General features: G+C 43.9%; 1 protein-coding gene across 5 annotated transcripts in view; it reads right to left on the bottom strand.

Annotated features, from left to right (window-relative positions):
* The window catches only part of PPP1R12C (protein phosphatase 1 regulatory subunit 12C), a 141,113-nt gene that overhangs the window by 63,511 nt on the left and 58,740 nt on the right, over positions 1-18,862 (bottom strand). For all 5 annotated transcript variants that reach the window (XM_073656367.1, XM_073656366.1, XM_073656368.1 and 2 more), the window contains exons 2-8: positions 14,367-14,497; positions 13,263-13,381; positions 9,668-9,827; positions 9,437-9,581; positions 9,061-9,135; positions 7,505-7,593; positions 5,190-5,329 (exon numbers count right to left, since the gene is read on the bottom strand). In XM_073656367.1, the coding sequence (XP_073512468.1) occupies positions 5,190-5,329; positions 7,505-7,593; positions 9,061-9,135; positions 9,437-9,581; positions 9,668-9,827; positions 13,263-13,381; positions 14,367-14,497 (859 nt within the window). The remainder of the gene's footprint in view (positions 1-5,189; positions 5,330-7,504; positions 7,594-9,060; positions 9,136-9,436; positions 9,582-9,667; positions 9,828-13,262; positions 13,382-14,366; positions 14,498-18,862) is intronic.

The following is an 18,862-nucleotide window of genomic DNA, read 5'->3' as shown; positions in this document are numbered from 1 at the left end:
ATGCTTTCTGGCTGATGTTTTGGTCACTTTTGAATGCTGGTTGTGCTTTCACACTCGTGGTAGCATGAGACGGACTCTACAACCCACAGAAGTTGCTCAGGTAGTGCAGCTCATCCAGGATGGCACATCAATGCGAGCTGTGGCAAGAAGGTTTGCTGTGTCTGTCAGCGTAGTGTCCAGAGGCTGGAGGCGCTACCAGGAGACAGGCCAGTACACCAGGAGACGTGGAGGGGGCCGTAGGAGGGCAACAACCCAGCAGCAGGACCGCTACCTCCGCCTTTGTGCAAGGAGGAACAGGAGGAGCACTGCCAGAGCCCTGCAAAATGACCTCCAGCAGGCCACAAATATGCATGTGTCTGCACAAACGGTTAGAAACCAACTCCATGAGGGTGGTATGAGGGCCTGATGTCCACAGATGGGGGTTGTGCTCACAGCCCAACACCGTGCAGGACGCTTGGCATTTGCCACAGAACACCAGGATTGGCAAAGTCGCCACTGACGCCCTGTGCTCTTCACAGATGAAAGCAGGTTCACACTGAGCACATGTGACAGACATGACAGAGTCTGAAGACGCTATGAAGAGCGATCTGCTGCCTGCAACATCCTTCAGCATGACCGGTTTGGCAGTGGGTCAGTAATGGTGTGGGGTGGTATTTATTTGGAGGGCCGCACAGCCCTCCATGTGCTCGCCAGAGGTAGCCTGACTGCCATTAGGTACTGAGATGAGATCCTCAGACCCTTGTGAGACCATATACTGGTGCGGTTGGCCCTGGGTTCCTCCTAATGCAGGACAATGCCAGACCTCATGTGGCTGGAGTGTGTCAGCAGATCCTGCAAGATGAAGGCATTGAAGCTATGGACAGGCCCGCCCATTCCCCAGACCTGAATACGATTGAGCACATCTGGGACATCATGTCTCGCTCCATCCACAAACGTCACACAACAGACTGTCCAGGAGTTGGCGGATGCTTTAGTCCAGGTCTGGGAGGAGATCCCACAGGAGACCATCCGCAACCTCATCAGGAGCATGCCCAGGCGTTGTAGGGAGGTCATACAGGCAGGTGGAGGCCACACACAATACTGAACCTCATTTTGACTTGTTTTAAGGACATTACATCAAAGTTGGATCAGCCTGTAGTGTGTTTTTCCACTTTAATTTTGGGGGTGACTCCAAATCCAGGCTTCCAATCGTTAATAAATTTGATTTCCACTGATTATTTTTCTGTGATTTTGTTGTCAGCACATTCAACTTTGTACAGAACAAAGTATTCAATGAGAATATTTCATTCATTCAGATCTAGGATGTGTTATTTCAGTGTTCCCTTTATTTTTTTGAGCTGTGTTTGTGTATAATATACACATACACACACACAGTACAGACCAAAAGTTTGGACACACCTCATTTAAAGACGTTTCTGTATTTTCATGACTATGAAAATTGTACATTCACACTGAAGGCATCAAAACTATGAATTAACACATGTGGAATTATATACTTAACAAAAAAGTGTGAAACAACTGAAAATATGTCTTATATTCTAGGTTCTTCAAAGTAGCCACCTTTTGCTTTGATGACTGCTTTGCACACTCTTGGCATTCTCTTGATGAGCTTCAAGAGGTAGTCACCGGAAATGGTTTTCTCTTCACAGGTGTGCCCTGACAGGTTTAATAAGTAGGATTTCTCGCCTTATAAATGGGGTTGGGACCATCAGTTGTGTTGTGCAGAAGTCTGGTGGATACACAGCTGATAGTCCTACTGAATAGACTGTTAGAATTTGTATTATGGCAAGAAAAAAGCAGCTAAGTAAAGAAAAACGAGTGCCCATCATTACTTTAAGAAATGAAGGTCAGTCAGTCTGAAAAATTGGGAAAACTTTGAAAGTGTCCCCAAGTGCAGTTGCGAAAACCATCAAGCGCTACAAAGAAACTGGCTCACATGAGGAGCGCCCCAGGAAAGGAAGACCAAGAGTCACCTCTGCTTCTGAGGCTAAGTTTATCCGAGTCACCAGCCTCAGAAATCGCAGGTTAACAGCAGCTCAGATTAGAGACCAGGTCAATGCCACACAGAGTTCTAACAGCAGACACATCTCTACAACATCTGTTAAGAGGAGACTTTGTGCAGCAGGCCTTCATGGTAAAATAGCTGCTAGGAAACCACTGCTAAGGACAGGCAACAAGCAGAAGAGACTTGTTTGGGCTAAAGAACACAAGGAATGGACATTAGACCAGTGGAAATCTGTGCTTTGGTCTGATGAGTCCAAATTTGAGATCTTTGGTTCCAACCACCATGTCTTTGTGCGACGCAGAAAAGGTGAACGGATGAACTCTACATGCCTGGTTCCCACCGTGAAGCATGGAGGAGGAGGTGTGATGGTGTGGGGGTGCTTTGCTGGTGACACTGTTGGGGATTTATTCAAAATTGAAGGCATACTGAACCAGCATGGCTACCACAGCATCTTGCAGCAGCATGCTAATCCATCCGGTTTGCGTTTAGTTGGACCATCATTTATTTTTCAACAGGACAATGACCCCAAACACACCTCCAGGCTGTGTAAGGGCTATTTGACCAAGAAGGAGAGTGATGTGGTGCTACGCCAGATGACCTGGCCTCCACAGTCACCAGACCTGAACCCAATCGAGATGGTTTGGGGTGAGCTGGACCGCAGAGTGAAGGCAAAAGGGCCAACAAGTGCTAAGCATCTCTGGGAACTCCTTCAAGATTGTTGAAGACCATTTCCGGTGACTACTTCTTGAAGCTCATCAAGAGAATGCCAAGAGTGTGCAAAGCAGTCATCAAAGCAAAAGGTGGCTACTTTGAAGAACCTAGAATATAAGACATGTTTTCAGTTGTTTCACACTTTTTTGTTAAGTATATAATTCCACATGTGTTAATTCATAGTTTTGATGCCTTCAGTGTGAATGTACAATTTTCATAGTCATGAAAATACAGAAAAATCTTTAAATGAGAAGGTGTGTCCAAACTTTTGGTCTGTACTGTATTAATATATATATATATATATATATATATATATATATATATATATATATATATATATATATATATATATATATATATATATATATATATATATATATATATATATATATATATATATACAGTGCCTACAAGTAGTATTCAACCCCCTGCAGATTTAGCTGGTTTGATAAGATGCAAATAAGTTAGAGCCTTCAAACTGCAGACGAGAGTAGGTTTTATGAACAGAAGCATAAATCTTACAAACCAAAAAGTTATGTTGCTCAGTTGAATTTTATTAAATTTTAAACATAGAAGTGTGGGTCAATTATTATACAACCCCTATGTTTAATATTTTGTGGAATAACCCTTGTTTGCAATTACAGCTAATAATCGTCTTTTATAAGACCTGATCAGGCCGGCACAGGTCTGTGGAGTTATCTTGGCCCACTCCTCCATGCAGATCTTCTCCAAGTTATCTAGGTTCTTTGGGTGTCTCATGTGGACTTTATTCTTGAGCTCCTTCCACAAGTTTTCAATTGGGTAAAGGTCAGGAGACTGATTAGGCCACTCCAACACCTTGACTTTTTCCCTCTTGAACCAGGCCTTGGTTTTCTTGGCTGTGTGCTTTGGGTCGTTGTCTTGTTGGAAGATGAAATTACGACCCATCTTAAGATCCTTGATGGAGGAGCGGAGGTTCTTGGCCAAAATCTCCAGGTAGGCCGTGCTATCCATCTTCCCATGGATGCGGACCAGATGGCCAGGCCCCTTGGCAGAGAAACAGCTCCACAGCATGATGCTGCCACCACCATGCTTGACTGTAGGGATGATATTCTTGGGGTCGTATGCAGTGCCATCCAGTCTCCAAACGTCACGTGTGTGGTTGGCACCAAAGATCTCGATCTTGGTCTCATCAGACCATAGAACCTTGAACCAGTCTGTCTCCGAGTCCTCCAAGTGAACATGAGAAAACTGTAGACGAGCCTTGACATGACACTTTGAAAGTAAAGGTACCTTACGGGCTCGTCTGGAACGGAGACCAAGACCATTGCGGTGGAGTACGTTACTTATGGTATTGACTGAAACCAATGTCCCCACTGCCATGAGATCTTCCCGGAGCTCCTTCCTTGTTGTCCTTGGGTTAGCCTTGACTCTTCGGACAAGCCTGGCCTCGGCACGGGAGGACACTTTCAAAGGCTGTCCAGGCCGTGGAAGGCTAACAGTAGTTCCATAAGCCTTCCACTTACGGATGATGCTTCCAACAGTGGAGACAGGTAGGCCCAACTCCTTGGAAAGGGTTTTGTACCTCTTGCCAGCCTTGTGACCCTCCACGATCTGGTCTCTGATGGCCTTGGAATGCTCCTTTGTCTTTCCCATGTTGACCATGTCTGAGTGCTGTTCACAAGTTTGGGGAGGGTCTTAAATAGTCAGAAAAGGCTGGCAAAAGAGATCTTTAATCCACACATGTGAAGCTCATTATTCTTGGTGCCTGAACTACTTCTTAATACTTTAGGAGGACCAAACAGAATTCTTGTGGTTTGAGGGGTTGAATAATAAATGACACTCTGAATTAACTTTTAACGTTTTAAAAAAAAAAAAAGAAAAAAAAATTTGCTGCAGTGCATTTCCCACTTCCAGGCTGATCTACAGTACAAATGTCACAATGCCAAGTTAATTCCGCATGTGTCAACCAGCTAAATCTGCAGGGGGTTGAATACTACTTGTAGGCACTGTATATATGTATATATGTATATATATATAAATATATAAATATATATATATATATATATATATATATATATTTACATACATATACATACACACACAGACGTATTTATACGCCTTTTCCTAACAAATTCTAAAAAACAAGAAAAATACACTTATTTGGCATCACCATCTGAAGAATTATCTTAACAAAATACCATGATAATATTTATCAGAATAATTGCTGCAAAAACGGAAATAAATTATAAAAAAAATTTATATATAGATTATATTATAATAATTATCTTACAGCAGTACCCATAGAAAAGATGGCATTTCGGGTAAAAAAAAAAAAAAAAACAAGACCTCACGCAACGCTATAGAAAAACATGTCTCTGAAAATATGGCGGCACAGATTAATTATGCAAAAATATAATAAAAAAAATACATTTAAAGCTCATAGAAATGTCAGAATAAAACCTGTTAGAAATGCTGCATTTGATGCATTTACCATTCATGGAGTCGTCGTCGTCTTCAGAGCTGGAGGAAGCTTCCTCATCGCCGACAGTAATCATTCCTAGGGTCTTCCTCTCTTTTGACTGGTCTTGGACAGATATCTTTTCTTTGCTGCTCATTCGACACACAGAGCTTCTATTGAAAGCACAAATCACAATAATGCCGACTTCAGCAATGGATCCAGAGATGTGATACTATCACCGACTCTCGGGGAAAGCACCCGGTGTCGGTGCCGCACAGCTCTAGGACTATTTGCTCATTATTTTTTACAGCAGATACAGCAAAGTGAAGGCAAAAAAAAAAAAAAGTTGATGCTGATGAAAATGACTAAAATAAATGTGTGAAGATCACAGCTAGTGCAGCGTGCTCACAAAGGAGGAGAATCTGTATCTCACCTTAAAGGGCTGGGGTCATATGGAAATGTAACATGTGCGTCACCGCTTCTATTCATTCCTGTGTAAGAATTGCTAGAAGTGGCATATTATAGCTACGCTGTCAGCTGGACCTGGCGTTACATATGGACTATTAGTAGGAAAAGATGTAATCCCTTAAAGCTACATGACATCGCATGGGTTCTGCTTCTGTACCAGCGCGATCATCTGCAGAGGTGCGAGGCTCCTGCTTTAACGCTGGCATCAGTATTCTCACCGATCCCAGCAGTTTAACCCCCTCATATGCTTATATCAATAGTGACCGTGGCGCATGAAACATTTAACAGAGGGAGAGGGCTCCCTCTGTCAGCATTATGACAACATGATAACGATGGCCTCAGTGTCTGACATATGTCAATGCCTATCAGATCTGACAGCAGGCAAGATCAAATAAGCTTCCTACTAGTACAATATTGAAAAGATGAGGTAACGCACTGCACTACACTATAGTACACTGTATTACCTATGCAATCACAGGATCTCCCTGGGAGACTAATAAATATTGGGAAACAAAATTACAACATCATGATATTCAAAAGTACAACATGTCTTGCAAAAAATAAGTTCAGATAACTGTCAATGGGAAAAAAACAAAAAGCTGACAATTAAAAGAAAGCAAATATGGAAAATTGTCTAGTTGGGAAGGAGTATTCACGTCTCCAAGATCCTATCCCAATATGTAGTAAGTGTAATAGTAATAATATTGACAAATACCACCAATTAGAAATGTAGTATAGTTCTTCAGATTTGTTGTGTCGCTTATCCCATGTGCAGGGCATTGCAGCAGCTTAGGTATCCATGGTTACGACCACTCCTCGTGACAGTCAGCTTGCTGTTACTAGTCACAACCATGGATACCTAAGCTACTGCAATGCCCTGCCTGCACAAGAGGTAAGCGATATAGCAAATCAGAAGAACTATACTACATGTGTAATTGGAGGTATTTGCTAATATTATTATTATTAAACATACTACATATTGAGATAGGATCTTGAAGATAAAAATACTTTATTTGAAAAAAAAAGTTTGTTTTTGCTGTAATCATACTGACCTGAAGAATCATGTAATTTTTACAGCAGAATGTACGCTGTTAGAATAAACCTACAAAATACGTGGAACCCTTTTTCCTCAGCTTTCATAGGGCTAGGTCGATTAAATAAAATAAACAAAAACAAATGGCTCTTTGAAGATGGGAAAATCAAAATTGCGAAACCAAAAATCTTTATATGGCCTAAGCGGCGTCTATTTCTAATTGAGTCTATGGGATAGAGGAATTTCCTACAGCGTGGATTGTAAATGGACCTTATGGATATTCACTAGCAGTTTTTCCTTTGAGATACACAGGTATAGGAGGATCAAGAAGTTATGAGACGGATACAGTCCTGACACCGAGTTCACGGGAGGATAAAGCACTGACATAAGGCGGGTAAAGCAGCCGGGGTGACATCATTGTACTCATTAAGACACTAAAAGTTCCCGATAAGCTGAAGAGTTTTTAAATAAAAAATATACAAAAAATAGACAAAATGTAATAATTCTACAATAAAGTAAAAAAAAAAAAAAAAAAAAAATCAATTAAAAATTTAAGAAATTCAGCAACAAATCCAACTTTCCCAGTAACAGTAGATCTATTACTGCCTGATATGAACCAGTACTGGGTAAGGATTTAGCAATGGATCCTGAGTACTTACCGCAGCGTGCAGGGGTCTGATTCACATACATTGTACAGTACGGTGCTTCACTCCAGGATTCCCTATGCAAATTCTGCATGGAAAATCTGTGACTAATCCACAGCTAATCTGCGCTCCGTGCACTGGCCTAACACCACCCCACAGAGTACAGCCGCATACGAGCAGCAACGCTCCACAATATGGCTCACCTCCGGTGTTTACTTGTATTTACAGTCTGTTGGTCCATGCCTGTATCGATGACGGCCCTTTTAAGATTTGCCTCTTTTTCACTCCGCAACTATAGAAGACAATGGAAATGTATCAGTGAGATCAAAAGGTCCGAAGTCATTTAAGCCAAAACATTTTTCATGCAATTCATCAAGCCCTGTTGAGTTTGCCATCAACGTATTTAATGGGGTATTCCCATCTCCCAAGATCCTATCCCAATATGTAGTTGGTGTAATGATAATAATATTAGCAATTACCTCCAATTAGAAATGTAGTATAGTTCTGATTCACTATGTTGATTACCCCATGTGCAGGGCATTGCAGTAGCTTAGATATCCATGATTATGATTACTAACAACTGTCACTATTTGAGTGGTCATAACCATGGATAGCTAAGCTACTACAATGCCCTGCACATGGGGTAAGCAATATAGAAATGTAGTATAGTTCTGATTCACTATGTCGTTTATCCCATGTGCAGGGCATTGCAGTAGCTTAGGTATCCACTCATAGTGACAGTTAGTTGTTAGTAGTCATATCCATGGATACCTAAGCTACTGCAATGCCCTGCACATGGGGTAAGCAACATAGTGAATCAGAACTATACTACATTTCTAATTGGAGGTAATTGCTAATATTACTACATCTGCTACATATTTCCATAGGATCTTGCAGATGGGAATACTCCTTTACATATAAAAGCCACCATACGGGTGCATCTATGAGACTCCACACATGGCATCTATTGCAGATACTACAACAGCTCTTGTGGAGGATGGAGTCTAAAAATTATTTACCAACCTTAGGGAATGTAAAAATGGGGTTTTAAGAGAAAAAAAAACACTTAAAAACGCTTTAAAAAAAATTATGTCTATTGTAAAATCACTTTGCTGTACGTTTGTTCAGTGTTGTAAGGTTGTTTTTCTGCTTCAGGTTTTGAAAAATGTACGGTAAGGAAAAAAAGTGTGCATGCTGCCGGGGTATCCTGATGTCGAGACCCCCACCAATCAATGAAAACACCGCTCTGGATGAGCTGCGCACACCAGGTGGTGTATGAGTTAACAGTAAATCTACGGTCCGTTCACCTCTGAGAGTGAATGCACATATCCACAGATTTACTATTGAGCCTGTACACTGCTCATAGCTCATCACGTAATGCTTATAAGTTATAAAAACTTATGACAGTCACACTTTACAGTCTGCATGCATACAGGATGGATTTCCCCACAAAACCATGGATAATCTGCTGCAAAACCTGGATGTGCCATGAGCAGATTTTGTCGTGGATTTTCTGCACGTTTCACTTTTTGCAACAAAAATTGCAACGCTGCAAATTCTAAAATCTGCACGCTGAAAATTTCCACAACATATAGATAAAATAAAAAAAAATTAAAAAAAAAGTCATCTAGGCTCATACTGGAATATTCACATGCAAATATACTCAGCAAATTTGCAAGTTAAGTCTTACTGAGCCAATGCAGAGAAAGACTTCAAGAATGGGGAAAAGGGCAAGATGTGCGATGGAGGTATTACTTACATCTTCCTGCTTCTTCTGCAGCTCTTCTAAAAGACTAATAATCTCCTCATCCGCAACATCAGAAGGCCTCTGACCCTGCAAGAAGAGAGTTCTGTGAGAAGGACACACGGCACAGAAAACAGGAGAAGAGACAATCAGGTCAGAAGCATCTCGTGTGGGTGGATACGTGGGCCATCCTCTGACGTGTGCTGATGCAAAAGGACCTAATACCCCACAAATAAAGAAGGCCTGTCTCTACTGAAAATAGCAATTAAAACATCACGGATCAGGTCAGGATATCCATTTGTTTGATTTCTGGATTTTGCTCCGCACCATAAGATGATCTCACAGGGAGGGGAACCCCAGAAAAGTAGCCGTAGGAATGACCATGTCTTACCACATTATTGAGGGCGCTCATGTCACAGAAGTTTTCCACCAGGAGTCGGCAGGCCTCCTCCACTCCCCAGTGGGCAGCGGCGTGTAGGGGTGTCCAGCCATCTTTATCCCGAACATTTGGATCAAAATTGGCCTGAAGCAGAAGCCTGGTCAGAGAATGTAGACAGAGGGGGGTGAATAGCCATCTCCGCACACACGCTGCACAGAATGCCCTGCCGTGTTACCACGCTACCTCATGATCTCTATGTAGCCTTTGGCTGCAGCCACGTGCAGGGCGCCGGCCCCCGTCTTCGGATGCCTGATGTCTTCCATGTTCCCTGCATTCAGCCACTGCCGAGCGTCCTGCAGCATCACCTCCTCTTCCTCCCTCTTGGCTGCCTCGATGTCTATACCTGCAAAGATCACAATGCAAGACACCGGATAACACTGGCATCTTGTAATTAATAAAATGCAGAATAATTCTTGAGGGGGGAGGTCTCCGTTCACCTCCAGATACATCGGTGCCATGACCTGGTAGCATCTCTGGATCGGTTATAGGAGGTATATATACAAGATTGTGATGTGTCTTATATATCTCCAAACCTGGAATACCCAACAAGGTGGAAAAAGGCAGTAGCGCGAATGGATGTGCACAGAAGCCTTTTTTTTAGTAAACTCCTTTAATCATCCTGGCTATAAATAATTAGATGGTGAACCCTGCAGCATAAGCCCCTTGAGACGATCCATTCCAGCACACATTAACTGGAGCACTACAGATTACTTCTTATTATAGCTCTGCATCTCAGCAGCCAGGCGCTGTGCGGATACACGCAGGGTAAAAAGCCAGACTGGTGCTAAGAACAGACACGTAGCTCTGCATCTCAGCAGCCAGGCGCTGTGCGCATACACGCAGGGTAAAAAGCCAGACTGGTGCTAAGAACAGACACGTAGCTCTGCATCTCAGCAGCCAAGCGCTGTGCGAATACACGCAGGGTAAAAATCCAGACTGGTGCTAGGAACAGACACGTAGCCCTGCACCTCACCAGCCAGGCGCTGTGCGGATACACGCAGGGTAAAAATCCAGACTGGTGCTAGGAACAGACACGTAGCTCTGCATCTCAGCAGCCAGGCGCTGTGCGCATACACGCAGGGTAAAAAGCCGGACTGGTGCTAAGAACAGACACGTAGCTCTGCATCTCAGCAGCCAGGCGCTGTGCGGATACACGTAGGGTAAAAAGCCGGACTGGTGCTAGGAACAGACACGTAGCCCGGCACCTCACCAGCCAGGAGCTGTGCGGATACACGCAGGGTAAAAAGCCAGACTGGTGCTAGGAACAGACACGTAGCCCTGCACCTCACCAGCCAGGCGCTGTGCGGATACACGCAGGGTAAAAAGCCAGACTGGTGCTAGGAACAGGCATGTAGCTCTGCATCTCAGCAGCCAGGCGCTGTGCGGATACACGTAGGGTAAAAAGCCGGACTGGTGCTAGGAACAGACACGTAGCCCTGCACCTCACCAGCCAGGCGCTGCGCGGATACACGCAGGGTAAAAATCCAGACTGGTGCTAGGAACAGACACGTAGCTCTGCATCTCAGCAGCCAGGCTCTGTGCGCATACACGCAGGGTAAAAAGCCGGACTGGTGCTAGGAACAGACACGTAGCCCTGCACCTCACCAGCCAGGCGCTGTGCGGATACACGCAGGGTAAAAAGCCAGACTGGTGCTAGGAACAGGCATGTAGCTCTGCATCTCAGCAGCCAGGAACTGTGCGGATACACGCAGGGTAAAAAGCCGGACTGGTGCTAGGAACAGGCACGTAGCCCTGCACCTCACCAGCCAGGCACTGTGCGGATACACACAGGGTAAGAGCTGGACTGGTGCTAGGAACAGGCACGTAGCCCAGCACCTCACCAGCCAGGCGCTGTGCGGATACACACAGGGTAAAAAGCCGGACTGGTGCTAGGAACAAGCACGTAGCCCTGCACCTCACCAGCCAGGCGCTGTGCGAATACACACAGGGTAAGAGCCGGACTGGTGCTAGGAACAGGCACGTAGCCCAGCACCTCACCAGCTAGGCGCTGTGCGGATACACACAGGGTAAAAAGCCGGACTGGTGCTAGGAACAAGCACGTAGCCCTGCACCTCACCAGCCAGGTGCTGTGCGGATACACGCAGGGTAAAAAGCCGGACTGGTGCTAGGAACAGGCACGTAGCCCTGCACCTCACCAGCCAGGCACTGTGCGGATAAACGCAGGGTAAAAAGCCGGACTGGTGCTAGGAACAGGCACGTAGCCCTGCACCTCACCAGCCAGGCGCTGTGCGGATACACGCATGGTAAGAGCCGGACTGGTGCTAGGAACAGGCATGTAGCCCAGCACCTCACCAGCCAGGCGCTGTGCGGATACACGCATGGTAAGAGCCGGACTGGTGCTAGGAACAGGCATGTAGCCCAGCACCTCACCAGCCAGGCGCTGTGCGGATACACACAGGGTAAAAAGCCGGACTGGTGCTAGGAACAGGCACGTAGCCCTGCACCTCACCAGCCAGGCGCTGTGCGGATACACGCAGGGTAAGAGCCGAACTGGTGCTAGGAACAGGCACGTAGCCCTGCACCTCACCAGCCAGGCGCTGTGCGGATACACACAGGGTAAAAAGCCGGACTGGTGCTAGGAACAGGCACGTAGCCCTGCACCTCACCAGCCAGGTGCTGTGCGGATACACACAGGGTAAAAAGCCAGACTGGTGCTAGGAACAGGCACGTAGCCCTGCACCTCACCAGCCAGGCACTGTGCGGATACACGTAGGGTAAGAGCCGGACTTGTGCTAGGAACAAGCACGTAGCCCAGCATCTCACCAGCCAAGCGCTGTGCGGATTCACACAGGGTACATAGCCGGACTGTTGCTAGGAACAGGCACGTAGCCCTGCATTTCACCAATAAGGCGCTGTGCGTTTTTTTGTTTTTTTTTGTGCAAATGTCATGAATCTCGTGTGACATTTTAAAGAATAGTCAATGAATACCACGAGACAAATAATAAAAAAAAAAGTATGACTTCAAAAACCACAAATGATGAATCGGGCCCAATGTGTTTTCCCTGTGTCATAATCCAGTCTGCTGTCTTCTGACTGTTATTTTAGCTCAAGCTGCTGCTCTACCACCATTCTTTCTCCATGCTTTACACTGCAGCCGTGTGCTCACCTTGGTTGCTGTATAATAATGCACAAGCTCATTAATGCATACGGACGTATTCGTCCTTACTAGAGGGAGAACATTATAAAAAGTATGAGCACTATCAAACAGCAGAGATGTCGACACAGATAGCAGCGCCCCCGGTCACACCCTGTAAAGGATGCACGGACTCCCGATCCTCCATGAGTGCGGCACTGCTAAATCAGATCACACATATGATACCAGGCAATGAGAACGTCCCCAACAGAGGTCAGTGAGAAGAAAACCACACGCATGGCTGCTGGGATCCCAACTACAAAGCTAATTATTTCTCAAAGTGGCTTTTGCTATAACAGGGGGGAGTAAAATAAGACCTGTAAAGGTTACCTGGATTACTAAAATTATGGAGCGAGAGACACAGGGATCTTTGTCTAGGGACACCAATTTAGCCTAGAAAGTCTCCGATCTGCATAACACTTTGCATCAGAAATTATTATTTAATCTTTTAGGCTTTCCTGGAATAAATGATTCGGAGCAGCTTTTGCATTGTGGAAATGTTTTGCTGTGTAGTTAGGGGTCGTTGCCGGCAATAAACCTCATTTTCCAGCATGAAGTGGCTTTTCCTGTTATGGATTAATTGCTGCTGTTTAGAGGAAGATTAGCGAGTGCCAGGACTCTCACCTCGCTTTGTGATTTCAGCGCGGAGCAGGGTCTCCATACAGTCGTCTTCTGCAATGTCCAGTGGAACATCCCCGTCACTGTTCACAGCAGCGATGTTCGCCGAATGCTTTAGGAGATACCTATGAGGAGGGGGTGAAAAGCTTATTATGGGTCTTATTATGAATCTTATTCAAAGGTTTAAAAATATTAAGAAATAAAAATACATATAGATCTCTAATTTGTAAAATAAAATTACACAAACAAATAAAAAACAGTACTAAAACAGTACTAAAACAAAAGTACTAAAACAAAAGTACTAAAACAAAAGTACTAAAACAAAAGTACTAAAATAACATAAAAAAGATACTAAAAAAAAAGTACAAGTGAAGAGTCCCCTGTGAATGGAGTGGTGGGCGATCATATACACAACCGCTCTATTCGTTCTAAATTGGACAGCCAGAGATCATCAAGTGCAGCGATCGGCTAGTCTTTTTTTTTTTTTTGCGTTGTATGGAGGGTGTAGTGTCCGCAATAAAGTAAAGGAGACATGTCAGTCTTTGACCTGAGTCATGGATCGAACTTAAAGTAAAATAATAAGTAAATAGATACTTTGGTAAGAAATTAATAATAGGGATTAAACCAATGATGCATCAAAGAATGAAAGAAAAAGTAATCGTGAAAAAAAATAGGTGAGTATTTTAAAAAATTTGAAAAAAAAGTCAGTTCATAAATAGAAAAGGGAATAATAAACTACATAAAATAGGAAGAAAAACCACAAATGACTACATCAGTAGTAGGGCTCATGAAGGATTGTGCATCTATTTAATGGATTTGTGTGACCTGGTGGCGCTAATCTTGATACAACACAGCTCTGACTTTCTAGAAATTTCAAACCCATTGCTGTTTAGATGGAAAACTACGTCCACACGTCTGGATACCATAATGACTCTATTGGTGGTGTTAGAACTATGCTTGTTTATCCAGACTCCTGAGTCAGTGTAGTGAGGTGTTGCTCCCTACATGTCGGAGGCTAAAAGACAGATGACATGGATGAAAAGTGCTAACATTGGAATGGCATTGGCCATGTTGGCCTCTAGATCGGCCTTCCGAGCTTTTCACACTCACTCTGCTATTTCCATGTAGCCACAGGAAGCTGCGACATGTAATGGCGTCCATCCTTCGTTGTCCGCTTGGTTCACATTGGCACCGTGATTTACTAGGAATTCTACCACTTCTAGGTTTTCATCTATACAGGCCTAGGAAAGAAATATTGATAGTGTCAAAAATTATTAATAAAAACCACAAAATATAACAACAGGTGATTCAACTGATTCAATAAGTCCAAAACAGAGTTACCACCTGGAGGACACTCAAGCGGTTGCATAAGACAAGCCAATAATTCTGAGGCCATGTTCACATGGGGAAGATTCACTACATATTACAGTCAGGGCTGTGGATTCGGAGCCGGTATAAAATAGACCGACTCAGACTCCTAAAATATATAATAAATTGGGTACAGTAGTTCAATGCAGTTTGTGGGGAATATTTTTTCATAAGAATTTGGGAAAGTTATGAAATGTCCTATAAATGTCTGTCCTATTCCTGATCTAAGGGTCTAGACTTTTAGCAGAGATGAATCTGTGCTACAGTAAATTTATCACTTGAACATGAGCCATGTATGAGGGAGTCAGAATTGGAGTCGTGGAGTCGGAGTCATGGAAACTGAGGAGTCGGAGGTTTGGCTTACTGACTCCACAGCCCTGATTACAGTACCAGTAAAGTGGATGAGAGTATACAAAATAAATAAATTGACCTGTGATGAGGATTATAAATGTACAGCATATAAATTTATGTTGCGTGTTTTCAGCACGTTTTTTACTTTAACAAGGGTTGTGTATACAGTATATAGGAAGCACTGACAGTGCTTCCTCCTCCAGACCCAGGAAACGCTATCGCTGGATGTAGGGAGTGAGCAAGTGCCGTTGGGTCCTAGAAGCCCCAGTCAGCTCTCTTATGTAGCCATAAGGCTACATTTCCCCTGTATCTGGGGTTTCTATATCAATCCAAACTTACATGGGAAATCGAAATTAAAATTAAGGAAAAAAGTGTTTAAATTTGCCATAAAGGTTATGTAAAAGGAAAAATAAAGCTGCCAGTTCAAATCACTAGCACTAGCCAGATAGAGGGGGGAAAAAAAGAAGAAAAAACAAGTGCAATTTATAATAATAGCTATGGAAAGATTAACAAAATTAAAAATTGTATTTAAGTGGTCTTTAAAGTAAAAAAAAAGTTTCCTGAAGCAGCTTCAACTAGAAAAACTCTGCCATCATAAAAAAAAAAAACGTTGTGCACAAATTTTCCTGCTCAGTGTCAGAAGGCTGGATAAAAGCCTAGACTAATTTAGAGCATGTCCACAATGAGGGACGACTGTCCACTTCTAATTACTTCAATCTATAGATTTCAATTCTGCAAATATGACAGCAGCAGCTGGACCTTCTACATTTGCCAATATACTACAATGGTCACCGTTCCCTCACCCCACAGATGGTGCACTACAGCGTGCCAACGCCCTGGCACTATCACATACCCCTGGCTCATACTTTACTAGGAAGAATCTGCTGTCAGCTGAGGGACCTTAATCATTTCTGTAGCTTCAGTGGATACAGAGGTCAACAACCTGACAAAACTGTGCCAGATAAGAATGCATGGCAACCTGCTCTGTGATTGCAGGAAAGAAGAGAAACCATGGAGCACACTGGGTGTAGAAGGAAGACAGATGCAAGTGATTATTTATACTCTCTGGTAGATTCACAAGGAATATTTTTGCCCACAACTTTCATCATACAAACCACTTTTCATTTGTAAACGTTCTGTACTCCACCCTCCCCGGGTCCACTGGTGAGTCTCCGCAGCTTCTCCCAGCGTCTGGCACTGAATGCAGTGCTAAAGTCTTATTGACAGCATGGCAGCCAAACACCGAGCACAGTGCAGTGGCTCAGGAAGTGTAGACAGAACGCCCCTTTCAGAGTCGCTGAGCGCACTGACTGTCTGCATCGTCTTCTATGTGACTGTTAGCACAGCAGCCAATGCTAGACACCAGTAGCAGCAACGGCAACTCGCCAGGGGACCCGGGGAAGGAGAGTACCATGCTGTTTCTCTATAATAACCTGCAGCCGGGGACATTAATTTCCTGAAAGTTATCAACTCCTTTGAAAAGGGAATTTATCAGTTGGATTAACCCTCCCAAAGGCATCTATATGATCATTCAGGTCATGGGAAGCGGAATAAAATGATACCGTGATATCTGCAATCCGATGTCTTATTCCAGAAAAATCTACATTTTTCTTATTATGTAAATGAGTTGTTAAGATCTATGGGCCGGACATAGATCTCCCTGAGAATCTGCATCCACAGATTATTGCAAATGAAAGAGGACATTACCAGTGTGAGACAAGTAATGACTGACAGTCTGCTCTCCTAATCTACATGTCTCATTGCTGATAAAACCTCCTCTAATTTAAGCGTGTACATGACATTTGGTAAAATATCATCCTTTGATTTTACTGTAATTTGCTGTGGATTTTCCACCCACAAATGCAAACGAAAAGTCTGCACATTTATTCACCTTGTGCAAATAAACGTACACAAAGGCCAAGTTCCCATGAGACGTAAAAGCTGCTTTTTTTGTACAGAAAATCTGCTGTGTTTCATAAACTCGTGCGTTTAAAGTTGCTGCTGACCTGTGCGTTTTTTTGTTGCTTTGTTTAACTATAGGCTTCAATGGTGAGCAACAAAATGCAAGGAAACAATAACATTTTTAAAGGCTTTATCATCAGAGGCAGGATTACAATGAGCGAGAACACCTCTATACACAGCCGATAATCACAATAGGAGATCTCACAGCTGACCCCGGTAGATAGACGGATAGATATAATTTAATACAATCACGTATACAAGTGCAGAATGGCAGAGTTTCTGCCGCGTACCTGATTTATCTGGACTTCGTGAACTAAATGAAAACTGTTTTAGTAGTAACACGTATCTTTACATCTTTTATCTGGAGATGTGGCCTATATTTTAGGCCTCTTTCTCTGTAACTTGTGATACCACAAAGTGGTCACAAAGCCCATGTAACCCCTAACCAAAACACAAAAAAAGTCATTCTAGTGCAATATATTGTAATTAATTTCTAGCAAAAATGTCCTGGAGAGCGAAGGAAAATCACGTGGAAAAGGAACAGGAGTTCACATAACATACTCGCATTGGGCAGGAGCCATGTCTCACACTCCGCTCATGGACACACGGGTCGTTCTGTTTAATGCCGCTGGCACAGATCCTACGTGATTTAATCCCCTACTGGGAAACAACGTGGACGGAGATTACAGCCAATGTTTACCTCATCCAAAAAAAAAAAAAAAAAAAAAGTCTTTTCCCTGCTTAAAACACAAGTGGAGCTCTGCTGATGTCATTATTCATTGCAAATCCATTTCCAGCTGCAGAGAACTCTGTCCTGCTAATGACAGGGCCAGCAGAGAGTTTTACTGGAAAGCAGCTATCAGAGGAGCGCTTACTGCCCTGATCGCTTTCCCAGCGGTGCTTCCACTGCCAACACTCTTTCCGCAGGCTGTCACAGCCACGTCCAGCACCCTTATAACACCCACTAATAAGCCCTGCAGCTGTGTGCAGAGTGATGGAGAACTCATGTTCTGACCCAGTAACCATTCAGGTCAATTCCATCTAACGTCCCCTGTAATCGGAGCTGGTCTATTAGTCCAAGTTACAGGGCAAATTCAGCCTCCACTGCAGAGCCGATCTGGGCCTGTTCGGACCATGCAGGTCCTGCTCTCTCTCCCAGCAGCCCACAATCACATCACAGCTGGATCCCGCTGAGGAGGTGCTAATAGAGCTGCCTATACATTGCGTCTATGGAGCTAATTCACACCAGCAACCTGTGTTATCGGAGCAGAGCTGCTGCTGCATATAAGGGAGAACCACCATTGCATGTTCATGGCAATTCAAAAGTTTCCTTAAAGGGTTAATTCCTGTTTTTTTTAAATTGGTTATATTTTTAAGCATTATCTCACAATACCCATTTATGAGAAAAAGGAGATGAGGCAGCGTCCGAAATATAATCTGAAGTTTCATCAGATTAAAAGCGTAACGTACGGAGGTCCCAGCCTAACGTACGGAGGTCCCAGCCTAACGTACGGAGGTCCCAGCCTAACGTACGGAGGTCCCAGCCTAACGTACGGAGGTCCCAGCCTAACGTACGGAGGTCCCAGCCTAACGTACGGAGGTCCCAGCCTAACGTACGGAGGTCCCAGCCTAACGTACGGAGGTCCCAGCCTAACGTACGGAGGTCCCAGCCTAACGTACGGAGGTCCCAGCCTAACGTACGGAGGTCCCAGCCTAACGTACGGAGGTCCCAGCCTAACGTACGGAGGTCCCAGCCTAGCTGATGCATTTCAGACACAACTGGCCCTTAATCACAGAAATCATGCTATGATTAAGGGCCGGTTGTGCCTGAAACGTGTAAGAATGCTTATAATCGCCTGTCTGTGGAACCAAATAAGAAACTCGAGATTTTATTTTGGACACTGGCTCATCTCCCTTTCCTCGTG

The sequence above is a fragment of the Phyllobates terribilis genome, unplaced genomic scaffold (assembly GCF_046119375.1).
Source record: "Phyllobates terribilis strain yellow unplaced genomic scaffold, ASM4611937v1 Scaffold_12__6_contigs__length_324123572, whole genome shotgun sequence".
NCBI classification, from domain to species: Eukaryota; Metazoa; Chordata; class Amphibia; order Anura; family Dendrobatidae; genus Phyllobates; species Phyllobates terribilis.
This window is presented reverse-complemented; position numbering and strand designations above follow the sequence as displayed.